Here is a 26,376-nt window from a genome sequence, read left to right on the forward strand (position 1 = left end):
GATGTGGGTCTTTGGGTCAGCACTCTGATGAAAAGTCATTACTCTGATTATCTGCTGACCTGCTGATCACATCACAGCGAAGAGGAGGATGAAGCTGCAGCCTTCATCACCTCCTCCTCCTCCTCCTCACTGTGCTGCTACACACGCTGAATGTGTTACACACAGACACACACACAGGCCATGCCTCTGTGTGAACACAAAGCCGTTGTACTGAAGAGAAAGTAATTATAGTTAAAGCCACATCAATATGTTTAAAAGAAAACAGCACACAACAGACTCACAACAGACTCACAACAGGCACACAATGGACACACAACAGACTCACAACAGGCACACAATGGACACACACACATCCTGTGTGACTAACCTGACAGAGACGTATGAGGAGACAACACACAGCTGATTGTTGTTGTGTTGTCACACAGACCCACAACACAAAACCTGCAGTATCATATGTGTCCACTAGAGGCTGGCACCAGGAGTCGGACATCCACAACAGTGACAGACTGTCCTCTGGACGTCCTCTGAGGAAGACATGACACAACGTTTGTGGTTTCCTAAAAGGGCGAGACATGTGGAGCGCTAACGAGTGGATGCAGGTTCCACAGCTCACACAACCACACAACCACACAACCACACAACTGGTAATGATGGCTGCCATGCTTTTATTTTGAAAGTATGTCATGGACCCGTACACCTGAGTGAGGCCTGAAGTCTGAGCCTCAGTAACAGGTACCACAGAGTCCCTGACACACCAGAGTGTCGCACAGACACACACAACAACACAAACAGCAGCAGCTAAAGCACCGCCTCCTGCTGTGACACACGTCTTTACACACAACGCACACAAAAAACACACGATACACACTCACTTCAGAAGGACTCAGACCAAACACACTGTTGTCATGAAGACACAGAGAGAAACCGACAGCACTTCCTGACCGGACTCTGATTGGACAGAACCGACAGCACTTCCTGACCGGACTCTGATTGGACAGAACCGACAGCACTTCCTGACCGGACTCTGATTGGACAGAACCGACAGCACTTCCTGACCGGACTCTGATTGGACAGAACCAGACCTGGTTCAGCACCAGCTCAGAGCCTGGAGCCTGGAGGGTGGGGTTGTGGGAGTTAGTGATGTCAGCAGGATGTGGCTCCTGTGATGTGAAGGGGATTTCTTCTTCGTTGGTACAAAGATCTGTCCCATAAGTCAGCACACACGTCAGCATCACAGCCAATCAACACAACATCTTAGTGTTTTCAGGATTTAACAGGAGAGCCCCTTACTGACCTGTTTGACACCCTGTGGACACATAATCACAATCAGCTGACAGCGAGAGGACAAAACCACTTCAAGGTCATGCTTCTGTGTGAATAGGAAGCCATTACTGACAGGAAAGTGATTATAGTCACATCAATACATTTAAAGAAAACAGCACACAACAGACACACAACAGACACACACATTGGGTTGTGAAGACGCTCTGAACAATCAGAAACAACCTTGAGAGGGAAACAGGGAGACAAAGAGAAGCTGCAGACACACAATCGTCTCAGTGAAGACATCCAGGGACCAGACAGAGCAGAGCACAGTGTGTGTAGCACGCTGTAAGGTGTGTGTAGCACGCTGTAAGGTGTGTGTAGCACGCTGTAAGGTGTGTGTGTTCCAACATAGAGCTCTGTGACTCAGGGCTGGAGCCTCCAGTGGACTCTGGAGGGACTGCAGGTCCTGGATTTAAAGTGTTTGGACATTAAAAAGCAGGTGCTGAGAGGAGCTGCAGTAAAACCTGTGAACACACACACACACACTGTTGATCTTTAACGGTCAGTGAATCAGCTGATGATCACTGATGGATTTAATCTGTGGATTAGGTCTGTCTGTCCTCAGCAGCTCCGTCTTTCTGCACCTTCGACCTCAATCTGCCGTTTCGTAACGTTCATCTGCTAAAAGAGCGGCGGCCTTCAGAGGAAAACAGCCATTAAAGCAGCGTCCATCAACACGTTCCATAACCAGGTGGGACAATGAGGACGCGTCTTTCAGTCTGCAGTGTGCGGCCTTGACATCCTGACACACACACACTCACAGATAATGTACTGCCATTGTGTCATTGTTGCAGAGGGGACCGTAGAGCCAGAAGATGGCGGCATGCGTCGTCTCTGCGAGGACTGCAGGTCCAGCAGCGTCTCACTGAGGGACCGGCAGCAAAAGCAGCTTCAGTATAAACACACTGCTGCTCAGGAAAGGAGTGAAGGTTCAGATTAAAGAGTGAGACAAGAGACAAGACTGGACACAAACACAATGAGACACACCTACGGGGGGGGGGGGGGGGCTGCACACTGTGGCTCAGTCCAGCTTTGGTAAACAGGAACATTTGTAGTCTGGTGTTAAAGGTGGAGCTGATGGTCAACCTAAAGACGTCTGTCCTCATCATCCACCAGCCAGCGTCCACGGCGCCAGGAGGTGGGACCAGTGGAGCGGGTCTGTGATGAGAGAGGAGGCCGGTCCAGAAGGTGGCAGTAATGCAGGAAGAAGGAGAAGGAGGAGAGACTGTGGTCTAGAGGTGGACTGGCTTTGATCGGGCAGCTCCCTGGTGGGCAGTGTGGGTGTGGAGAGGCTGAGACGGTGAAAGCTTACAAAGCAAAGAAACAGGAGGACACAGTTCAGAGATCAGAGACGTTTAATATGCACACCTCAGTAAACCTGCATATACCTACACTGCACTGGATCATATAACATAAAGTGGACAATAATCCTACAGAAACAGTAGAGGGCGCTGGGGAAGCGTCCAGTCTGTCTCAAACCAAAGGAGTTTTGTAGACAGAAACAGCAGCGCGTGTCCTTTCAGAGCGTCCTGCGCAGAGAGACGCACTGACGTCCAATCATCTGTCAGGACATGCAGCTAAAATGGAAGGAAAGGGTTAATGATTTACTTAAAGGATTCCCTCCGGCCACTCTCGACGTCCACACTCCAGTCCGGTAGGTGGCGGTAAATGCACCTTAACCGCCAGCTGAATTCATAAAAGAAGAAGAACAAACCAAAGAAGAAGAAGAAGAACCAGAAGAGCAGGAAGCAGGAAGCAGCTGTCCCCGCGGTGTTTGTGTCCCTGTCCTCGGTCTGAGGATGTCCGGGGAGCTGCGCTCTGAGCTGGAGGAATTCCTGCAGACTCTGAACATCCAGACGAGCTGCGTGGAGCACCCGCCGGTAAAACTGCGCTCACACCCCGGAGCCCCGGAGCCCGGAGCCCCGGAGCCCCGAGCCCCGGAGCCCGGAGCCCGGAGCCCCGGAGCCCCGAGCCCCGGAGCCCCGGAGCCCGGAGCCCGGAGCCCGAGCCCCGGAGCCCCGGCTCGGGTTTCTCACTGAATCCCCTCAGAGCTCACACACACAGACTCACACACGCTGAGCCCAGACGCTGCAGCCTTATTCGGCGGTAGGTGTTCCCGCGCGGCTCTCGCTGCGTGTACTTTCAGCTCTGGAATGTGTGCGCGCGTGTGTTTGTGTGTCTGTCACACGTGGACATATTCAGCAGCCCCACATGCAGTGAAGGGCCCGCGTGCGTTACCTGTGTGCCGAACTTTCCATCAGGTGGACCGAAGTTAAAATCCGCTGAACACGTGATCAGGCTGACGTGTGTGTTTGCGCAGACTCAGTGCATCCTGATAATGGAGCAGGTTTTGAACGGAGCTCTCCTGTCTGACCTGTCTCTGCTGCACTGAGCTGCTGCTACCAGCAGAGGGCGCCAAAGGACAGCGTCACCTGTCACTGCTGAGGGGGCACATAGGTCTATGGGGCGGTGGGGGTTGTGTGCACCATCTTACCTGTGACTCCGCCCTCAGGTGTTCACGGTGGAGGAGATGATGCCTCACCTGCAGGACGTGAGCGGCGCCGTCACAAAAAACCTCTTCCTGAAGGACAAGAAGAAGAAAAGCCTGTGGCTGGTGTCCGCTCGCCACGACCGCCAGGTCCCCCCCGACCTCTGATCACATCCTCCTGTTCCCCTGAGACACACACACACACACACTTCCTCTTTGTCTGTCTGCAGGTGAACCTCAACGACCTCGCCAAGAAGCTCGGTGTTGGCAGCGGCAACCTGCGCTTCGCAGACGAGGCAGCCATGTTGGAAAAACTCAAGGTATGACTGAGGCCTGAGAGGAAAGCTGTCTGTCCGCCGGGCCGTGTGCCGTTGTGGTTCTCTGACCCTCTCCCTGTGGGCCTCCTCTCAGGTGGGTCAGGGTTGTGCGACGGCTCTGGCGCTGCTCTTCGATAAAGACCAGAGTGTGAAGTTGGTGTTGGACCGGGACCTGCTGGAAGGAGGCCACCAGATGGTCTACTTCCACCCGATGACCAACGATGCCACCATGGGGCTTCGACCGGGCGACCTGCTGCACTTCCTCAAGGAGACAGGACACGAGCCCATTCTGGAGAGCTTCGAGTCGGAGACCTGAGGCATGAGGACGGCAGGAAGAACCCGGCTCACCTTAAAGGTGCAGGAAGAACCCGGCTCACCTTAAAGGTGCAGAAATGTTTGAAAGGTGTTTTTATTTGTGAGTCTGCACATTAAAAGGAGGCGGAGGGAACTCTGCATGAACCGTCCTCGTTTCTTCTGTCCGTCTGGTTCTAAAACAAATCTCAGTCATGATCCTCCTCAGTTCCACCCAAGTCTGTGAAGACCTGCTGAAGATCCTGCAGCGCCACCTGCAGGACAGGAGTCGTCACAGGGTGACGCTGCAGGCTGCAGGGAGAGCCTGTGAGCTGCTGTCAGGTCTACAGTCCTGGTGAGTGAGGGATTCTTTGTGGTGGAGCTGGCCTTTATTCTGAAGTCCACAGTAAGTTCCCTGGTCCTGGAGCTGTCTGGGTCTGAGGACATGTCCCTGAGCCGCCTGTTGACTCGTGGTCAGGCAGTGCTCTGTCCTCAGAAGCGAAGGGGTGGTGGTCCAGAGCTGTCCCAGTTTGTCCTCTCTTTGTCTGACTGGCTGTTGCGTAAACACAAAAACTGGTGTCTGTGTGTGTGTGTGTCTGTGTGTGTGTGCTCTCTCCCTGCATCCCTAATGAGTGTGTGTATTGTTGCATTGTTGTATAAAATTAGCAAATGAATAAAGGTTGCGTACAGACGCTCTGTTCCCAGGAATTCTTTCACACGCTCCGTGTGAGAGAGGGAGGAATCATTTTAGAGTCTTTGAGACAAACTGGACCTGTAGGGTCTCTGCTCCTCTGAGCAGCTGCATCAGGTCTGGGGAGTAAACGTCTCTAAGCGTTGCCGGGTGTTTCGGTTGTTTGGGTTAAAGCTGAGTTAAAAAAAAAAAAAAAAAAAAAAGTTAAGCTAAAACCACACAAACAGCAGGTGGACATGTGTGTGACCTTTGACCTCCAGAAGCAGACAGAGACACAGTTCATATGTTTGTCCTGAAGGTAACGTCCCTCCTCGTCCTGCAGAGGTCCCAGGGGGCTGCAGGAGAGGCAGGCTGAAGCCTTTCTCTGCTGTGTGCGATGAAGGACCTTCTGACACACTCGGCTTCCTGGTCTGATGTGTTTGACCAGGCTGCTTGTTTTTCTGCTCAATGGACGTCATGTGATGACATCACTCCTACACTTAGCAGACATCAGGGCATGGTGGGACATGAGAGGCTGGAGGTAACACACCACCAGAGTTATTATGTTGTTTCCTTCTGCTTGAGGCACGCTCTTGGTTTATATAATAATCCTTTAAATACAGTATTGAGTGAGGTTTTTGTCCCTTTAGCTTCAATCATGCACCCGGTAATCACAATAACTGATTCTCAGAGGCATGAGTATTGTACAGTCATCTATTTGATTAGTGCCACTGTCTTCATGGATCTTCAGAATCAGAATTCCTTTATTTGTTCTTTTTTGTTACAGACCAATAGAATCAAAGATGAAATCAACATAAGTCATTTTGCTGTATTATTGTGCAGAATCCTCTGAACGTCCTGATGCCTAAAGAGCCAGAACATCTGAATGTAAACCATTCACTAATATTCCTGCTGCCAGCAGGTGGAGCTGATCGATGTGATGCTGTGTGAACTGATCAATAGGTGGGAGAGATTCAGCTGCAGTCTGTGGACCTTACTGGGAGGAGACTCACCTGGTGGACGCTTCCCCTTTAAGAGATCCAGGAAGTGAACAGGAGCAGGGGGGGAGGGGGGAGGGAGGGGTGGTGCTTTCTGAGGAAACAGGTGTGTGTGCTGACAGGGATGATGTCATTCTGTGGCTGAGTCACCTGGGAGACGGCTGCTGAGCGTGGAGCAGAGAGAGAAGGAGGCACCGAGCCGCCACCATCACTCCCCGCAGGCGTGAGGAGGGAGGCCCTGAGGACGAGGAGGACACCATTTAAAGACTGCTGTTTGTGAAGGTGAGCAAGAGATCGACGGGTCAGACACAGACGAGATCCTCAGATCTGGTCTCTGTCAGATCTGGTCTCTTTAAAGGGTCATTCTGATGTTTTTTAGCTCATCGGCACACTTGCTGTAAGTTTATGGACACACTTGTGTCCTCCATGAGTCGTGTTGTCCACAGACCATCAGAGGGGTGCGGTGCTGTGTAAAGATGGCCGATCAGGTGACTACACCTTGAACCTCTCGTAGACCAGCGCCCACCATTGCTGTCCTCTGTTATGACCTGATAGCTTCGTCCCCACTGGTGTTCCAGCTAATTGGACTGTGAGCCTCACTGCAACCAGCCAGCGGGGGGCGCTCATGTCGTCACCTCATGATCAGACTGTGTGTAATCAGTCATCTGATCCGGTCTGAAGATGCACACACATTGTGTGTGTGTAGTACCATCATATGACAGTGAGAGTAAACACTAGGCGTCATACAGGAAGTGGACATAGTGAAATGAAAGCAAACACACAGTCACATGATGGAGGTCAATGTGCAGCTGGTGGAACTGTTGGTTTACAGCTGTGTGTGTTTCAGTGATGAGGTCACTGCTCTATAGTGTGTGTTAGCATTAGCATTGTTCTGTGCTATTAATGGTGCTTGTAGTATTACTTCTGCAGGTGTTAGCTTCAGTGCTGTTAGCATTAGCCATTGTCATGTTTTAGTAGCATCCTTACTGTTAGTAGCATTAGCCCTAGCTTGACCTCTGCATCAGCAGTGCTGTTAGCTTAGCGTCAGCCTGGCCTCAGTGTGAGCTGTCTGGTTCAGTCCTCTCCCAGTACCTGGGCTAATGAGCAGCCGATGGACACGTTCTGTCTGCAGACTGCGTTCAAACAGCAGCAGCACACAGACAGAGGGACAGCGTCCATCGAAGGCGGCGCTGAGAGGAGGTGGAGTCACTGCTGTGTTGGAAAACACTGTCAGATGGCACAAACCGGAACACAGCTGGGACAGATGTCAGAGGACCAGGGACGGTCCCTCTGAATCTATCGCAAGCCATTCACATCACATGTCGCCAGTACTTAAAGCGCCACTTTCACGTCATGCGCCGTACGGCGTTTTCTAATATTCTGATGATCTCCATAACTGCTCAGCCACTGGTTCACTCTGATCAGCACCGACCTCCTTTGCTGTGCGGTCCGGCCCTCTTCTCTGCTGATAGGCTGATACAGAGTGAACTGGTGGCTGAGCAGTTCTGGGGCGGAGATCCTCAGAATATTAGAAATATTAAAAACAGCGTTTTAAGTCCTGGCGACATGTGATGTGAGTGGCTTGCGACATGAATCCACCCTGCAGGCAGCAGTGACAGGACGCTGGTCTGAGGCCTGTGGTGTTCCCCATGAAGTTCAGAGGATGTTCACACGTCAGCGGCGGCTCTCTGAACACATGGCTTCATATTTTGGCTTCTGCGGTGCTGTGTCGGCCATCTTAAAAACGTCTGTGGAGGGTTCGGATCAGCCACAAGGCGTCCAGTTCAAAATAAAAGCACACGGCTAATCTGTGCTGTGACCTCTGACCTGGGCTCGCTCTGACGCTCTGCGTGTCCTCGTGTGGAGAACAGGAAGCGGCGAGGAGGAGGAGGACGAGCTGTCTGTGCTCTTCATCACTGTGTGATGCTTAAACCAGGCTGGACCCCCACTGATGGACACATCCTGCTCCACCTTAAAGCTCCCTGTTAGTCACTTTGCTGTGTGCTGTGACACTCATGAAGAGCGTCCCCCACAGAGCGTCACTTCCTGCCTCCTCCGCTCTGATCCTCGGAGGCTCCAGGCCTACACACGTCCCCGTCTGGTCCCTCTGGGCTCAGTTTGTTCCTGTTCAGTTTGGTTTGTGCTGGTGTGGTCCGGGTGGGGCCCCGCCCAGCCTCAGCATGGTGAGATGGAATCTGGGTGGAGGAGTTTCCAGCAGAGGAATGTCTGAGGTTGTGGTTGTGCTGTGTGCTCCACCCTCAGCGGCCCCACATCAGACGGAGCTGCTGGTGCTTTCTGTTATTTCATCAAACATGGAGGACGCTGCCTTCACTGTCCCTCTGCTGGTTCAGGCAGCAAACACACGGATCATGTTTAACCCTTCTGGGGGGGCACCTTCATCCAGTTTACTGGTAACCATGGTAACCATCTGATTGTTTACAGAGAGCGATGACACGTTTGATTAGAAGCAGCACACCAACTTTGAACATGAAGATCCTGCTGCAGCGTGAGCTGCCACCTATTGATCCTGGTGTGCCCTGCCATGCTTCTGATCAATGGCTAGATCAATACACACACACACAGACACACACACACACACACACACAGACACACACACCCTGCAGCACAGTCAGCTCACAGGTTTAACTCCTGACTGCCTTAGTTTACATCACTCTCTGACTTTATATTGATAACACACACAGACACACACACACAGACACACATTCACACACACAGACACACACACACACACACACACACACACACAGACGCGGGCGCGTGCTCGGCAGACCCTTGCGCGCGCTGGTGCTCGCGCCCGTGCTGCAGGTACTAACTCCTCCCCCTGCTCTCCTCCTCCTCCCCCTCCGTCCCTCTCCTCCCCCTCTCTCCCTCTCCTCCCCCTCCGTCCCTCCGTTCTGCCGCTTTAAACACAATAACCGCCGCTTCTCGGGCTCCGTGGACACCGGCTGCGTCTCGGCGCCTCCTCCGCCGCTCGGGCCACAGGTGAGCCGCCTCCACGCCTCCGTTGCTGTGTGTTTTGCTGCTGCGTGTGTCCGTGGATGCTCCGCACGGAGCAGCCGTTACTCTCGTTCACCGGACCGGCGTTAAGCTAGTACTACGCCGTCGGTACCGGCTGCACGCAGGCTCGCTGCAGCCGGAGCTCTCCGCGGATCCGCGGTGTCGGGGTTGTGTTAGCCGGGTCGGTCGCGCTGGAAGCGGGCCGCTGGCGCCGTGTGGCCCTCATTGTTCTCCGTGAAGTTTGCTGGAAGTGATGTAATGTGGCCCCGGAGCGGCTCCGCTCCGGACTCCGTTTGAAAAGCGTCCGTTTCCCGGCCACGCTGCTCGCAGCTCCCCGGTCGTGTGCGTGGATGTGAGCCGGCCTGGTCTGCTCTCAGTCAGCCACACGTCCGTCCGGCGCACCGGGCTCGGTGCTGCTTGGGTTACGTCGGAACTCCGGGCATCGGGTCATGGCGGGTTGCGTCAGTGTGAACAGCAGCAGGAGCCGTTTAAATGTGTGTGTTTTCCTACAGAGCTCAGAAGTTCCACAGTTAGAGCGGGTTCGGCGTGGGCCGGCAGAGAGGACGGGTCAGACGCTCCTCCAGTGAGGGGGCTCGGTGCTGCTTGGTGGGAATAACCATGAAACCTGAGGCTGGGTCTGATGACGTGTTGCCAGCGGGTCAGTGGTCAGGTCCTCCTGCAGCTCGTGGGTTCAGACTGAATGACTGGTGGAGGACTGAGGGACTCCAACAACCTGTAGCTCCATCAGGGTGGTGGAGCAGCGGCCGGCCGTAAATTAAAGAACATTATTCAGCACTATTCATGGGAAAATAATGAGGAGGAGGAGGAGGAGGAAGGGCTCCTCCCAGTCTGGATGATTTACTGTTTATTCACTGACCTGATGGAGGCGGCTGCTGCTGCTGCTGCTGCTGCTGCTGCTGGAGGAATGTGGGAGAACATTAGAACAATACATCCAGAGGAGGGGGAGGGGGGGAAGACTGAGGGAAACTCTGTGTGTGTGTGTCTGTGTGTGTGTGTGTGTCTCTGTGTGTGTCTGTGTCTCTGTCTCTGTGTGTGTGTGTGTCTGTGTGTGTGTGTCTGTCTCTGTGTGTGTGTGTGTCTGTGTGTGTGTGTCTGTCTCTGTGTGTGTGTGTGTCTGTGTGTGTGTGTCTGTCTCTGTGTGTGTCTGTCTCTGTGTGTGTGTGTCCCTCAGTCTGCAGATCAGTTTCTGTTTTTCAAACTTTTGTTGCTGTTGTATCAGCAGCATCATTTGAAATGTGTGTCGTCATGGTAGCAGCTTTATTTAACTTCCTGGTTGGAAACACGCCGTCGCTGCTGCTGTGGTCTGACAAACCAATAAAGAGTAAAGAGTAGCTTCTTTCTGCCTCACGTTATAAACATGAGCTGATCGCGCTCACTCCAGACTCAGTACAAACTAAAAGTCCCGCCCTCCTCAGCAGGACGCCATGATGGAGTCACTGTGAGCAGCAGTCACATGACCAACACTCAGAGAGTCTCTGACCTGCAGCTTCCTGCAGCTGATCTCTGTCTGCAGACAGGATGGAGCTGGCCAATCAGAGCACACTGACTGATCATGTGACAGGAAGGAGAAACACACAGACGTCCTCTCACCAGTGTATGGAATGATGTGCAGGTGGACTGGAGGCTGCAGCCATGTTGGAGCTGCTGTCCTCTGTGCACCTGCCTGAGGACCGGGGAGGACCAGAGGACCAGGCCCAGCTGAAGCTCCTCTGCTGAGCTGCCGCTCCTCTGAGAGTCTCACAGGGAGACGACGAGAAGCTAATTCCTCCTTCCACTGAGTGGAATTAAGTGATTGAAGTGCTCCACATTCCCAAATTCTGAGAGTTATTTTGGGGCGGTTGAGGCGCTGAAGAGCGGCTGTATATTTATGAGCTCTCCTTTTAGTCCTTAGGCCCCAAATCTTTCTGCAGACTGGCTGCCAACCAGGCCAGCAGCAAGGAGAGCTCAACTCCGGGCCCAGAGAGCGTCGTAAGCAGCGACTGGGTCGTTCAGTCCCTGCGTCTGTCCCGGGTTCATTGTCTGCAGAAGAATTCCTGAAAATATGAACCCTCCAGCCTCTTCAGTTCAGTGTGTCCTCTGTCCATCTGTCCACAGGAACATCAATCAATAATCAATATTTCACAGGGTAGATGTCTTAATACTAAGGAAGGTGTCTGGCTGCTCAGTGTTCAGATGCTCCATAAGCCTGACTCTACAGACTGACCACACAGATGGAGCAAGCCTCCACCAGCCCTGGAGACTGCCTGGAGGACCTCCAGTTCCACAGGGGGCGCTCTGCAGACAGACGGAATGAATGGAGGCCTGTTAAAACCATGATTTTATTTTTAGAGTAGTTCTGATCTATAATCAATACTCCTTTCTCCCCTGTGTACGGAGGACTGTCTCACAGCGCCCTCTAGGAGAACTGCAGTCAGTTTTAGTTTGAACAGGAAGTGGGATGGTTCTGTGAGTCTACCTGATCCAGCATGGAGAAAGAGGCGGAGCCTAAGCTGTCACTCCACCAGGATGTAAACACACGTTATCGTTACTGTAGGAGGCAGCCTCTAGTGGTCAGTGGAGGAACTTCAGGCTCCTGTTTGTTTGTCCTGCTTCAAACCTCAGCAGACGGACTCTCTGATTACAGATTATCTGTGATCAATAATTGATGAATGGACTCATTCCGGAGGCTCTGACACCCTGTTAGTGATGTCATCATCAGTGCTCTGCTGCCAGCCTGCGCCGGGCTGCACGGAGGCGGCACTAAGCCAGCTTGGGAAATTAGGGGTGATTATGGCGTCTGAGTGTGTGTGTGTCTGTGTGTGTCTGTGTGTGTGTTGTGGCGGTAAAGCCTCTGCGACTGACTGGTGTTCGTTACATAAGCAGTTTTGGGTGCTGACGTGGAGCCGAGTCGAGCTCTGATCTCCTCTCTGTGTCGTCTATCAGAGTTATTGATGATCTGCAGGCTGTGTGTGTGTGTTGTGTTGACCTCTGTGTTCATTCATTGTGGATGTTGCGCTGCTGTCGGGTTGTCCTCTGATGTGTTGTGTGATTGTTCAGGAGGTCCGAGCTTCAGTGTGACGTGTGTTCAGTGTTTGAGCTCTCACCGACAGCTTCATGGAGCAGTGTTGTCCGCATGGTGGTGCCTTTGTGTTTTTAATGAACTGTTTTCTGCATTTACCAAGAGTGACGTTAAGACATCACAGCCTCTCCTCTTCAGTGTTTCACAAACTGTAAGGTCTCAACCTGCTTCTGACCCGAGTCCCCTCAGACAGGCCTCGCTCTGATGGTGTCCCAGAGTGACAGTCTGCAAGACACTAATGGCCATTGAAGTGCACACAAACACACACACAGACAGACACACACACACAGACACACAGACGGTGTAATCCTGTACAGACAGAGAGAGACTGATCAGGCTAATCCCTCCTCACCTCCCTCTGCTCTGACCTGCAGTTTACGTACCTCACTCTCTACGAAGCGCACACACACACAGACACCACACACACACACACACACACAGTATGCTGACTTCCATTCATTCCTGGGCAGCTGTAGCCTCTCAGACTTTGATCTGACAGTGTGGCTGTAAACTGCAGTGAAACCTTCTACCTGCTGATTTATTTCAAATGTTAGTAACGCTGTCATCAGCATGGTTTGTGACTGCCAGGGCTTCAGAGCTGCAGGGTCAAAGGTCAGAGCCGCCAGGTTCAGGAAAGACAAAGTTCCTGTCGTCATGCTGTGAGCCGAGGAGTCTGTCAGCGGATCCTGATGAAGTAACAAGCAGCATGAGTGAAAGATGTTCACTGATCCTCACACACAGACACACACAGACACACAGACCACCTGGTCTGTGTGTCTGTGTGTGTGTGAGTCTGTGTGTGTCTGTCTGTGTGTCTGTGTGTGTGTGTCTGTCTGTGTGTGTCTGTCTGTGTGTGTGTGTGTGTGTGTCTGTCTGTGTGTGTCTGTCTGTGTGTGTCTGTCTGTGTGTGTGTGTCTGTGTGTGTGTGTGTCTGTCTGTCTGTGTGTGTCTGTCTGTGTGTGTGTGTGTGTGTGTGTGTGTGTCTGTCTGTGTGTCTGTGTGTGTGTGTGTCTGTCTGTGTGTCTGTCTGTCTGTGTGTGTGTGTGTCTGTCTGTGTGTGTCTGTCTGTGTGTGTGTGTCTGTGTGTGTTCTCGGTGTAATGCCTAACTCTTCTTCAGTGGTCTGAAACCGTTGCCATGGCAGCACAGCACAGTTTTCTGTGCACACCGCTGTTTATTTGCAGGTTAGCATTAGCATGAAGCTAGCAGCTACATGTGATCTGGTGACATGAATCTTTTCATAATATTCAGATGTTTTAATCTCTGCTGTTAATCCAGCTGTTTACTCCACTCACACAGCAGCTGGCTTAATGGGCTGTTGTCTATCAGCTGCAGCTTGCTAGCAGGATTAGCATTGATAGCACACAGTACCCGCCTCATGCCTCTGCTCATGGTGTACTGATCATTTGGCCATCAGGTGGCGCTCACGCTGACTGTAAGCACCTTTAAAACCAGCCGGAGCAGGTGGTGGAGCGAGGAGCAGAGAGAGACGGTGTTATTGTGACTGCAGCAGAGGAGGAGGACTGTCTGCACGGCCTTCAATTATCTGAAGCCTCAGCAGAGCTTTAAATCCTGTTATTACCCGTCCTGCTTATTACAGAGTGCTGCCGGGCCTCAAGAATCTCTGCTCCGTGTCTCAGGCTTCTGGTCTGACTCACCACAGTCCCTGCATGTGGATTATACTGCAGCTGTTTCAGTCATCAGAGGTTTGAATGTCAAACATGAAAACATAAAACATCGGGCATGAGTTCAGAGAGAAGATTCGGTTCTGATGGAGCCGTTATGGATCAATGCTCCGACTGTATGGAGACAGTCTGAAACAGGATTACATAATCTGTTAAGAACAGGAATTATTGGTGCAGGTCTCCCAGTCTGTGGCCTGCCTGTCTTCACCCGGCTAGCAGGCAGTGTGTCCACAGCTGTGGGTGATCCGGCTCCAAACCTCACCACAGCTGGCAGGAGCCCTGGGACTGCTGCAGGATGAGCGTCCAGCGATATGGCAAAAATTTTATATCACGATTCTTTAATGATAAAATCACGATCTGGATTTTATCACGATTTGTTTTTACATTGACACTAATTTGCATGTTTCTGTGTAAATGACTTCAGGTAGCTGCTCTGTCACCTCTATCTATCAGTAGATCTAAAAGTAAACTCTGATAACGTGCACTCAGTATTAGTTTTAATAAACATGAAAATTTAAATAACAATTACAGAACAAAATCAAGTTTTATTTCAAATAGGTTAAAAGAAGACTAATGTAGTTCTGTAAAGTTTTATTCAACAGTCATTAAACAGACTGAAGTGTGCCTCCTAAGGTTAAACAATAAATACAGTATTGAGACTTAAGTAACTCTTAAAGTTCAATGTGATTTAGAACAAATGATCAAACTTTAATGGGAATCATGTCTAAGGACAAACGGAGCTGCTGCTGTCAGCTCTGTCCACCCTTTACTAGAGTCCTCATGGAGCCTCTTCATCAAATGCCTGCGTTATTGTTTTGGTGACGTCATGTTGCCTCTGTCTGCATCTGCTGCCGGCAGAAACAGCAGCGAACATAAAGGTGGAGTTCGTTTTAGGGACCAGTTCCTCCGTTCTCTTTCTGTTTTCAGCCGTAGCTTTTGACAAAACAAAACCTGGTTCAGTTAGGAGCAGTGCAACAAACCGTGGCTTTGACGATCTCAAAATTGCGTTGTCTGAGATCGCAATTTTCGGTCTAAAACGATAGATCGTTCAGCCCTAGCTGACAGTTTGATGATGTTCTGAAACTCTTTGTCTTCTCCTGCAGATCCGTCCTGACTGGCTGCAGGGCCGAGCTGCTTCTGGTTCTGGTTGTGATGATGCCGGTCCGTGGCTGTGATGAAGATGAAGCTCGTAACACCTGCAGCACACAATGAAGAGGGAGGAGTTCATGAAAACCTGGATCACAGCTGCAGCCTGATCTTCTGAGGAACACAACCTGATGAACACGACGCATCGTACCCTCAGTGTGGAGCTCAGACTGTGATGGAGCCTCGCAGGCAGTGAAGGAGCGTTTAACGGGCTCTGTTCCAGGGACGCTCTCCTGTTGTTGCTTTGTTTTTTCTCTTAACTCCTCTCAGAGGACATGGATCTGTCTCCTTGGATACAGGAGCAGCCGACAGGAAGCTGATCCCTGCTGGGAGGCCGAGAGATGAACCAGAAAGAAAAGAAAATGTCCTGGAAGAGGAACTACTTTGCATCAGTTAGCAGTGGAAGCAGCGTCAGTGGCGGAGGCAGCGTCAGTGGCGGAGGCAGCGGTGGAGGTGGAGGTGGAGGTGGAGGTGGAGGTGGAGGTGGAGGGGTGCAGGGAATCCTGATGCCGCGCACCATGACGTCTATCGCCCCCAGTAAAGGGCTGAGCAACGAGCCGGGACAGAACAGCTGCTTCCTGAACAGCGCCCTGCAGGTACCTGTGCATGTTCTGACCTTTCAGCCCTGTTCAGAATGTTCTGCTTCCAAAGCAAGTGTCAGAACACATCAGAACACATCAGAACACATCAGAACACATCAGAACACATCAGAACACATCAGAACACATCAGAACACATCAGAACACATCAGAACACATCAGAACACATCAGGACACATCAGGACACATCAGAACACATCAGAACACATCGGAACACATCGGAACACATCAGAACACATCAGAACACATCAGAACACATCAGGACACATCAGAACACATCGGAACACATCGGAACACATCGGAACAGGACGGAAACAAGCTTTCTCTGTTCAACATGTGAGAGTCTAAGCTCCACTCATTCACACACATCAAACCACTTTATACACAACAAATGTTCAGACCAACAAGATCCAGTACAAACATAAAGTCCAGTCCTCCTCACATCCAGCAGGACGCCATGATGGAGTCACTGTGAGCAGCAGTCACATGACCAACATTCAGAGAGTCTCTGACCTGCAGCTGATTTCTGTCTGAATACCTGAGTGATTCTGTGTGTGTGTGTGTGTGTGTGTGTCTGTGTGTGTGTGTCTGTGTGTGTGTGTGTGTCTGTGTGTGTGTGTGTCTGTGTGTGTGTGTCTCTGTGTCTGTGTGTCTGTGTGTGTCTGTGTGTGTGTGTGTCTGTGTGTGTGTGTGTCTGTGTGTGTGTCTGTGTGTGTGTGTCTCTGAGTCTCTGTGTCTGTGTGTGTGTGTGTCTCTGTGTGTGTCTCTGTGTGTGTGTGTCTCTGAGTCTCTGTGTCTGTGTGTCTGTGTGTGTGTCTGTGTGTAGAGCAGCAGGACTTTGTGTGTCACTGCAGTCAGTCTGTACTGCGGCAGGTAAACAGCATGGCTCCACCAGAACAGCCAGTGTGTGATCCTGTAATGAGCATGTGCAGCTCAGCCCCCCCCCCCCCCCCCCCACACACACACACACACACACTGCACATTAGACTTGTTTATGACTCACAGCCGTGTGTGTGTGAGCAGTAATGACTGGTGTTGTTGGTTTAAGTGGAGGCTGACTCAGGCGGCGGTTAGTGCTGCTGAGCAGGAACCAGTCATTACAGCTCAGAGACTCTGCGTCATTACAGCCAGCTGCAGGTCAGAGGTCGCCACACACCACTGTGTTGACCTGTGTAAGCTGTGTGACACTGGTCCTGTTCACCTGAGCGGTTCAGACCCGAGCCCGGCCGCTCCTCGGCGCTCTGTCCGTCTGGACCCGTCGCTCGCCTGCAGCCGTGATGAGCTGATCTGAGCGGAGGCGGCGGAGCGACTGAAGCTTGGCAGCTCCGACGTGATGAAGTCAAAGTGAAGAAGAAGAACATAACAAGCAGCTGAGGCCTTCAGCTCAGCTGGTCACATGTTCCTCCTCCTCATCCTCACTGCTGTCAGGGGGTTTATCATGAAGAGGTCACATGATCACAGAGGAAGAGCAGCTGCAGTTCAGACGTGTTTATCCCAATAATAATAATATAATAATCTGCTGATCATCCCAGATCATCAGCAGCTCTGTGGATGATTAGTCCCACACTGCCCCTCAGCAGACATGTTTACAGACACAGAGATTCGTTTTAGCATTTCAAACCATGTTTCAGGCGTTTTCTTCATCGTGACCTTAAACGCACCACGACAGAGCCCCTGAACGCCTCCCGCTGCTTCCTGCAGGCTGCTCGTCTCTGCAGGTGGATGCTCTGAAATCTGTCGCTGAAGGAGCGGCTGGTTGTGCAGGATGAAGGTTTGTTACCTGCTGAAGGCTGCAGCAACATATTGAAGCCGGCGGGGGGGCAGGAAGGGGAAAACAAACACGCCCGAAGTGCTGACGCTGCACAGACGGGCTGCGTTCACACCTCGCGGCTCCAGCACGAGCAGGAAGAGCTGATCCTATCTGGAGGCTTTGTTTTATGGAAACATGGCCGGCCGGCCGTCCTTCCCTGTGTTCCCACTGAGGAGCACAGCTGATTGGCTGGAACCTGTGTGTCGGGTCTCTGACTGAACAACATCATCACTTCCAGCCGCCGCCTTTTATTTAGTTTTTCCTATTTTTATTAGGAACAGTTTAACAAATGGAGCAGACATACCAGGCATATGAAGAACAGAGGTTACAACAGCATGTCAGGAAGCCCACGTTCTTCAGCCGCCGCCTTTTAAACCTCTCCTTTGTGGCAGTTTTATGGCGTCACCAGTGCAGACCCCCGAGTGCAGACCCCCGAGTGCAGACCCCTGCCTGCAGACCCCCGAGTGCAGACCCCCGAGTGCAGACCCCTGCCTACTGCCTGCAGACGGCCAAAGCTCCTTCATAAATAAAATGATGAAACATTCCTCTGTGTCTGGATTCCTGCCGCTCTCCAGCAGGAGACGCTCAGCGAGTCCAGGAGGACCTCTGAGAGGCAGCTGCCAGCCTGTTAATAGGATAATTAATCCATGTTTACATTTTCACTCATAAGCAACGCTGTTAACCCTGCAGGTCCTTGAATGCACCATGAGTGACAGACCAACCATGTCTACGAAGTTGAACTTTTTAAAAGTACTGAATTGAAGCCATTCTGCACATGAAGGAGCTGACCAATCAGAGCACACTGACGATCATGTGACAGCAGGCAGAAAGTTGTGATGTTTCTTCCCTCTGACACATGCAGCATCATGTTTATTCTTTTCCACCATCTTGTCATCGTGTGGAGCTGTTTCTCCTTCAGGCACACACACTCCATCTCCCATCATCACACTCACACACAGTCGCCGTCACGCAGGGGTCCAGATGGTTCCTGGAGCAGACGGAGGGCGAGACATGAGCACGCTTTTAGTTCCAACTTCTGCTCGTCCTCGGGTCAATAAACTCCCTCTGTGATTGGTCCGCTGTGCTCTCTTAGAGGTTACTGTGCTGACAGGTGATTGGCTGGCAGCGCGGGTGATGTAAACACCGGGTCTTTATTCGGACTGAGGTTTCTCCTGCAGAGCTGAGGTCGAGGACCGAAGCTGTGGTCCAGGCTGCTGTCTGCTGACGGCGGCCAGTGAACCCTGCTCACATGGTTTCTAGACTTCAGGTCTGATGGAGATCAGTGTTTAGGTGGAGCCTTTGAAGCCGCAGGTTTTCTGTTGGGTTTATTTCGTGGTGTTCATCTCTGCAGTGATCTGTGTCCTCTCCTCTCAGGTCCTCTGGCACCTCGACATCTTCCGTCGCAGCTTCCGCCAGCTGACCACTCATAAGTGCATGGAGGACTCGTGCATCTTCTGCGCTCTGAAGGTGAGAAGCCGCCCGTGTGCGGTCTGAACCCAGCCTCCCGTTTCTGACTCCGCCTCCTTTCTCCACAGAGCATCTTCGCTCAGTTTCAGTACAGCAGTGAGAAAGTCTTACCCTCCGACGCGCTCCGCAGCGCGCTCGCCAAAACCTACCAGGACGAGCAAAGGTTTCAGCTCGGCATCATGGACGACGCTGCAGAGTGCTTTGTAAGACACACACACACACACACACCGAGGCGTCCACAGCTGCCTGCTCAGGTGTTCAGTGCTGCTCTGTGTCTGCAGGAGAACATCCTGATGAGGATCCACTTCCACATCTCAGATGAGACCAAAGAGGACATCTGCACGGCCCGGCACTGCATCCCCCACCAGAAGTTCGCCATGATGCTGTTCGAGCAGGTGAGACGGAACAAAGACGTCCACGCGTCTCTGCTGCCCTGAGTGCGGCCTGTCAGGCGGCGGGCGGCTCCGCCTCCCTCGCGTTAACAGACTGTGGATTCTAGGTTCATCAGTATCATTAAGTGTGTCGTTGTCTGTGTGTGTCAGTGTGTGTGCAGCAGCTGTGGAGCCTCCTCAGATCCTCTGCCCTTCATTCAGATGGTCCACTACATCTCCACCACTTCTCTGTGGTAAGTGTGTGTGTTTGTGTGTCTCAGATGAGGTAAGTTGATCCCCTCCCACTCCTGTCGCTAGGTAACACATCAGGGTCACCTAGGCAACCACATAATTGTTCACATTGTCATGGCCTCTGAGGTGTTTCTCCTGCCCACACACACAGTTTATGCTTCTTCCTGTCACAAGTGTGGTGATAACGGCGCTCTGCTCGCTCTTCCTCCTCCTCTTCCTCAGTAACCAGGCGGTGAAGATGCTGGAGTCCAGGGAGAAGGCCACTCCGGGCATGTTTGGTGAGCTGCTCCGTAACGCCAGCATGGGAGACCTGCGCAGCTGTCCCGTAAGACCACGCCCTGTTAGTACTGAGCGTGTGCAGACGGCGGGCTCACAGAGGTCACCTCTTCCTCCTCCTCTTCCTCAGAGTCAGTGCGGTCAGCAGCTCCGGATGGCTCGCGTCCTTCTCAACAGTCCAGAGATCATCACCATCGGCCTGGTGTGGGACTCGGATCACTCGGACCTGGCCGAGGACGTCATCCACACGCTGGGAACCTGCCTGCACCTGGGAGACGTGAGTGTCAGCTGATCGATCGATCGATTGATTGATTGATTGACTGGAGGTGAGCTGACCGGAACTGTTGGGGCTCTGCAGCTGTTTTACAGAGTGACGGAGGAGAAAGCTCGGCAGGCGGAGCTGTACCTGGTCGGCATGGTGTGTTACTACGGGAAGCACTACTCCACCTTCTTCTTCCAGACCAAGATCAGGCGCTGGATGTACTTCGACGATGCTCACGTTAAAGAGGTATGAAGCTTTCACACTGACATCACTGTCCAGGTACAGCAGGAGCAGCAGCAGACAGCTGTGGCTCATCAGCCTGTAGGAGGCGCCTCCTGGTGGCACAGTGGGAAACTGCAGCAGATCCACAGTCCTGATCCAGATTGATCCAGAGCCAGATTCATATCTTATATGAACTGACAGGCTTTACCTGTACCTGCCCCAGTGAGAGGAGTCAGAGGCCAGCACCGTGCTGGAGCGTCATGCAAACACCAGACTGAATCTTTATAACACAGAAAGTTCAGTTTGTGTCCTGTTTGGTTTTTCTGTCACATGAACTGAATCAGAACGCCTTGAAATCCAGAACTGAACCTGAACCTGTTCTTTATGTTTGTAACACTTACATACAGGCATGTGATGCATTCAGGGACCACTGTTTTTTCTTGTTTTTTGTGTGTGTGTGTTGTCTTTGTGTGTGTGTTGTCTTTGTGTGTGTGTGTGTGTGTGTGTCTGTGTGTCTTTGTGTATGTGTGTGTGTGTGTGTGTCTGTGTGTCTTTGTGTATGTGTGTGTGTGTGTGTGTGTGTGTGTGTGTGTGTGTGTGTGTGTGTGTGTGTGTGTGTGTGTGTGTGTGTGTGTGTGTGTGTGTGTGTGTGTGTCCATCCTCACACCTCTCCTCCTCCTCTCCATGTTTCTCTCTCTCCACCATCACTGCTGGTTGTGAAAACAAGGATTTCCCTCTATTGTTAGTCAGTCCAGCTGGACAGAACCGAGGGTGTGGTCTCACACACACACACACACACACACACACACACACACACACACACTGCAGACGATACTTTTGCTCACGCTGCAGACTTTCATTCTGCCTCGCGGCTGACGGACAGGCCGGCCTGTCTCTGGTTGGGACATCCTGTCAGGTTCGAGTGGACGTTTGGAAAATAGACGAAGTTTGAAATAACAGAAAGAAAAAGACAGACAGGAAGACGTTTTTCCACCTCGCTGACAGGCAGGGCGGGCCAGCCTGGAACGCTCCGGCTGCTGTCTCAGTGTTGGCTGGACGGGTCGTCAGCTCTGCGGCTGGTTTGTTTCTGAGCTTATCTGAGTCACATTCAGGTATGACTTCATGTTTGTGTGTTTCTCACAGAGCAGCAGCAACTTCTCCAGATTATTTACAGCCTGAAAGAATTCTCATGCCTGTTCCAGCTGTAAGACGCCATTCTGTCAACTGACAGGAAGTCAGATGGAAGCAGAACCTGTGAAACAAACGCTTCCTGATGTTTTCATGATGGCAGATCTGTCTGTGGTTCTGTCTGTCCTCTTTATGCAGCAACATTCTGTACTATACACTCTATTAACAACAAAAAGAGTTCAACAGGACTCAGTACAAACATAAAGTCCTGTCCTCCTCAGCAGGACGCCATGATGGAGGCACTGTGAGCAGCAGTCACATGACCAACACTCAGAGAGTCTCTGACCTGCAGCTTCCTGCAGCTGATCTCTGTCTGAACACCTGAGTGATTCTACAGACACACTCTGCTCTCTGACTGCAGACAGGACAGAGTGGAGTGTGTGTCTGTGTGTGTGCGTCTGTGTGTGTGGAGGCGCAGTGAGGACACACTCGTCTCTCTCTCCCTGCTCAGCTTGTTCCGCCTCCTGTGTGCTTCTGTCCTGCAGATCGGTCCTAAGTGGAAGGACGTGGTTTCCCGCTGCATCAAAGGTCACTACCAGCCTCTGCTGCTGCTGTACGCCGACCCGCGGGGGACGCCGGTGTCAGTGCAGGACCTGCCGCCACGCCTCGACCTCCATCACTTCAACAAGGCCTGTTACGACAGCGAGGACTCGGGTAACTACAACACAGCTAGGAGTCGTAGTAGTAGCACAGCAGCAACCGTTCAGGTAACTAACCCAGACCAGCGGCTAGTCCTCGTTTGACAGACTGCAGGTATTTGTAGCTGTTGTAGCAGCAGTGTTGATGTTTAGCTGTGTTTGTGTATTTGTCACCGCTGACCCCTCCCCCTCCTCACTCAGGCCGCGAGCCGTCAATCTCCAGCGACACTCGCACCGATTCGTCGGCGGAGAGCTACTCCTACCGACAGCCCTCCCACTCTCACCATGAGTCCCTGGCCAGTCACTACTCCTCCGACTCCCAGGGAACCGTCGTCTGCACCGAGCGCCCGGACGGACCCCTGCACGCCTCGCTCTGCAGCCTGGATACCGTAGGTGGGTCACGTGATTCAGCCAATCGGGAGGCGGACTGTGAACGTTAAAACACAATCAACACATCATTCCTCTCATTCATTTCAATTTTACTTTCATCAACAAATTCTCCTCCTTCTTCTTTCCCTCCTCCTCCTCCTCCTTCCTCCTCCTCTCCTCCTCCTTCTTCCTCCTCCTCTCCTCCTCCTTTCTCTCCTCCTCTTCTTCCTTCTTCCTCCTCCTTCTTCCTCCTCCTCCTTCCTCCTCCTCTCCTCCTCCTTCTTCCTCTCTTCGTGCTCTCCTCCTCTCCTCCTCCTTCTTCCTCTCTTCGTGCTCTCCTCTTCTTCCTCCTCCTCCACTGTGTTACCATGCTGTAAACATCCATTGCCATGCTTTCTGTTGCTAAGGCCACGTGACGGACGGTGAGCAGCACCAATCTCTGAGGAAGAAAGGCGGGGCTGGGGATAGGAGGCGGAGTTCTAGCCGTTCCCGGCGAACTAAACCCGACGTCGAAGCCTCGTCAGCTGGTTACCACAGTGAGGGTAGGCGGGGCGGAGATGAGCTGAAACCTGACACTCACGTGTCTCCAAGGCTTAACTCAAAGAGCTGTTTCTATTCCTACAAATAACTGTCCCACACAAGACACTGATTAACAGAGTTATTAACCGTTATTAACAGAGTTATTAACAGAGTTATTAACAGTTATTAACAGAGTTATTAATGGTTAATAAACCGTTATTAACAGAGTTATTAACCGTTATTAACAGAGTTATTAACAGTTATTAACAGAGTTATTAATGGTTAATAAACAGTTATTAACAGAGCTATTAACCCTGTTAATCACCTGCAGATGTCTCAGTGTTCATCAGTCATTGTTTTATGATTAAAGGCTCCTCTTTGTTCAGACTGAGCTTTAACAGTTTTTACTTTTTAATTTCTCATGAAGTCATTTTTCTGCTCCTCTGATCTTCTTCACATGCTCCTTCATCTTTCCTCTCCTGCTCATCTGTGTCTGTTGCTTCATCCTCCTGTCTCTGTCTCCTCCTCCCAGGAGAAACATTGAAGGAGCAGCAGGTTCCTCGGCACCTCCCCAAACCTTCGTCCTCATTCTCATCCTCCACCAGCCGCCTGCGAGACTTCAAGGAGACCATGAGCAACATAATCTACAGCCGACCTCTCTCCTCCTCCTCCTCCTTACCGGCTGCTGCCCTCTCCTCTGATATCAGCTCCTCCTCCACTAACCACCACCTCCCTGTCGCCTCCACTGCCTCCATTAAACCCCAGGACTGGGAGGCTGATAGCACCAGCAGTGAGTCCAAGTCCAGCTCCTCAGGGAGGTACCGGCCAGCATGGAGACCCCGGAGGGAGGCCCTCAACATCGACAGCATCTTCAACCGTGAGCGGCGGCGGCAGGCAGGATACAGCCCACTCGCAGGCTCCCAGCCGGATGGTGGCGGCGCTCTGGCCTCAGACGGAGCAGGCACACCCCGGGAGCAGGGGACATCTGTCAGGCCGGGCTCCTCCTGGACTCTGCCAACCTCCTCCAGTAGCCACAGAGGAGGTGCAGAGCTCCTTCCTCCTCCTCCTCCTCCTCCTCCTCCTCCCAGGCTAATCCAGAGGATGGAGAGTGGGTACGAGAGCAGCGAGAGGAACAGCAGCAGCCCCATCAGCCTGGACCTCAACCTGGGAGACAGGTCAGCTGACGGGATGCATTATTCTGGTCTTCAGTTAATCTGCAGGTTCTCCTCTAACATCACAGATCAGATGTTCTGTCAGTTTGGATCTGATCAATACGTAATCCATACATCATCAGGGAGAAAGGTTTGAGGTTAAAGCAGTTGAAGGTGGAATGTGCTTTGTCTCTCTGTCCTCTTCAGGGAGTCTGCTGTGAAGAAGCCTTCCTCCTCCTCCTCCTCAGGACCCTCATGGAGGAACATTCGGTCGAAGAGCAGTGGAGCTCTGCTGCAGGAGCTCCTTTCATCCAGCAGGGGGAGTCTCGGTACGACACTAAACACGGTCTGGATTTGTGCTGATGTGGCTCATGCTAACCTAGCTTAGCATAGAGTCACATGACAAGTAGAGTAGCTCAGCGTGTAATTAAACCCTCTTTGATGGTGTCCTCCAGCTCTCCATGTCCACTAGATTAAAGTCAGGAGGGTCAGGCTGCAGACTGAAGTCTAAACAGGCTGCCTGCTTGTTGTTTTTGTTCCAGCGCCCTCTGCAGGCCGCAGTGAGCTGGACGAGCTGCAGGAGGAGGTGCTGAGGAGAGCCAGGGAGGAGGAGCAGCAGCGGAGGCAGGAGAAGGAAAGAGAGGCGGCGCTTGGCTTCAACCCGAGACCCAGCAAGTACCTGGACCTGGACCAGCTCCAGATTCAGGGTACACTCACACACATACACAGACAGACACACACACACACACACAGACAGACACACACAGCCTGTCTGTGTGTGGTCAGCAGCTGTGTTGAACAACAGGAATGTTCCTCATTGAAAGCGGCCGACACACAAAGGGACACAGAAACACGGCCGCTGCATTTATTTGAAAAATGTCAGCAGTCAGCAGCAGCTCGCTGCCCGGAGCTGCAGGATCGTGTCATCACTGTGTGTGTGTGTGTGTGTGTGTGTGCCCTGCAGGTAAAGGCGACACCTTCGAGAGGTGTGTGTCGGAGGCAGAGATCTTGCTGGACCAGTCGGTCCGCTTGGAGCAGGCTGGCGAGGTCGCCGCCGCGCTGTCAGCTGTCAACGAAGCCGTCTGTAAGCTCCTCCCACAGATCCTGACACCCCCCCCCCCCCCCCATTGTCACACACAGTGACAACTGCAGGCAGGCACGTGATCACAGCTAGTTTAAACTGGTTCAGACACGCTGGAAACAGGAAGAAGTAGAACCAGGAAATGATCCTGATGATGCATTCAAAGACCGGAACAAGAAAACATGGAACATAAATTCCACCAACACTTCTCTGAGTGTTTCTGTTGGTCAGACCTGTCATCAGTGACAGGAAGAACGGCAGCCGGGGTTTTCTGTTCAACATTCTGTATGAATATGATTTAACCATCTCCTTTCCTCACACGTCACCCCACATGAGCAGCACTTCATTTCTTTGTCTGTGAGACTTCTCATCATGAAGTTATTTTCTGCATCCTTTGCTTTTGCTTTCTCCTCATTGGTTCTGTTTTCTTTCTGTCATGTATTTTCTGTTGACATGTGACCCGGCTGCAGCCAAACTGCGGCCAGCGGCGGCTGAGGGCGGAGCTAGTAGTCACAGCCGGCTGCAGCGCTGCATGAGGAGAGCCCGCAGCCTGCAGCAGCGCATGCAGCAGCAGCAGGACTCAGAGGCAGGCAGGCAGCAGCCAGAGCAGCAGCAGGACGACGGGCCGCAGCTCCAAGGACCGCCCAGGTACCTGCCCAGCCAATCAGAGCTCACAGAGGCATCATGTGTACAGGATGTTAGCTCTCAATGTGATGGTGCTGTCTGTCAGTAAGGTGGAGGTGTTTCAGACATGCAGTGATGGAGGTGCTTCAGGTCTGACAGGGTAAGGGTCTCTGTGCTGAGGGCTGTGCTGCTCCAAACATCTCCCAGAATGCACTGGGCTGGATGGTGATCACAGCGACTCCTCTTCCTCCTTCTGACGGCCCTGAGAGTCCAACGTGAACAGAGGAAGCCTGAAGTCCAGTCTCCTGTCGTAGCGCCCACTTCAGACTGTAGGGGGCGCCTGACATATCCTCAGTGTTATGAAATGTTGTCGTGACAACCAGCCTGTTCAGAGTGTGACACACACATGCTAACAGCTCTCAGATGGCACCATCTGTTCCAAACAGACTGCAGGCCAACACACACACACACACAGACACACACAGACACACACACACACACACACACACAGACACACACAGACACACACA

The 26,376-nt window shown here is 52.1% G+C and overlaps 2 protein-coding genes across 2 annotated transcripts; both read left to right on the forward strand.

The window, feature by feature from the left end:
* Positions 1-3,038: 3,038 nt before the first annotated feature.
* prorsd1 (prolyl-tRNA synthetase domain containing 1) lies at positions 3,039-4,595 on the forward strand. Its single transcript, XM_028422853.1, has 4 exons — positions 3,039-3,206; positions 3,839-3,964; positions 4,045-4,134; positions 4,226-4,595. The coding sequence occupies exons 1-4, from the start codon at positions 3,126-3,128 to the stop codon at positions 4,445-4,447; spliced, it is 519 nt and encodes a 172-aa protein (XP_028278654.1). The 5' UTR covers positions 3,039-3,125; the 3' UTR covers positions 4,448-4,595.
* A 10,916-nt stretch (positions 4,596-15,511) lies between these two features.
* usp54a (ubiquitin specific peptidase 54a) lies at positions 15,512-26,369 on the forward strand. Its single transcript, XM_028422786.1, has 17 exons — positions 15,512-15,613; positions 18,801-18,893; positions 18,962-19,096; positions 19,175-19,288; positions 19,436-19,518; positions 19,739-19,841; positions 19,923-20,069; positions 20,151-20,300; positions 21,950-22,118; positions 22,304-22,495; positions 22,879-23,013; positions 23,523-24,165; positions 24,349-24,470; positions 24,684-24,848; positions 25,106-25,225; positions 25,693-25,870; positions 25,953-26,369. Exons 1-17 carry the CDS (start codon positions 15,524-15,526, stop codon positions 26,008-26,010), a joined length of 2,697 nt encoding a protein of 898 aa, XP_028278587.1. The 5' UTR covers positions 15,512-15,523; the 3' UTR covers positions 26,011-26,369.
* The last annotated feature ends 7 nt before the right edge of the window (positions 26,370-26,376 follow it).

Source organism: Parambassis ranga, chromosome 15 (assembly GCF_900634625.1).
Source record: "Parambassis ranga chromosome 15, fParRan2.1, whole genome shotgun sequence".
NCBI lineage: Eukaryota > Metazoa > Chordata > Actinopteri > Ambassidae > Parambassis > Parambassis ranga.

Bases quoted from the DNA above. Each gene is read 5' to 3' on its own strand.
- prorsd1 (XM_028422853.1), top strand. From the start codon at position 3,126: ATGTCCGGGGAGCTGCGCTCTGAGCTGGAGGAATTCCTGCAGACTCTG. The intron at 3,207-3,838 runs GTAAAACTGCGC...CTCCGCCCTCAG, and splicing joins GCTGCGTGGAGCACCCGCCG to GTGTTCACGGTGGAGGAGAT. The intron at 3,965-4,044 runs GTCCCCCCCGAC...GTCTGTCTGCAG, and splicing joins CCGCTCGCCACGACCGCCAG to GTGAACCTCAACGACCTCGC.
- usp54a (XM_028422786.1), top strand. From the start codon at position 15,524: ATGCCGCGCACCATGACGTCTATCGCCCCCAGTAAAGGGCTGAGCAAC. The intron at 19,842-19,922 runs GTAAGACCACGC...CCTCTTCCTCAG, and splicing joins GAGACCTGCGCAGCTGTCCC to AGTCAGTGCGGTCAGCAGCT. The intron at 25,226-25,692 runs GTAAGCTCCTCC...ACCCGGCTGCAG, and splicing joins AGCTGTCAACGAAGCCGTCT to CCAAACTGCGGCCAGCGGCG.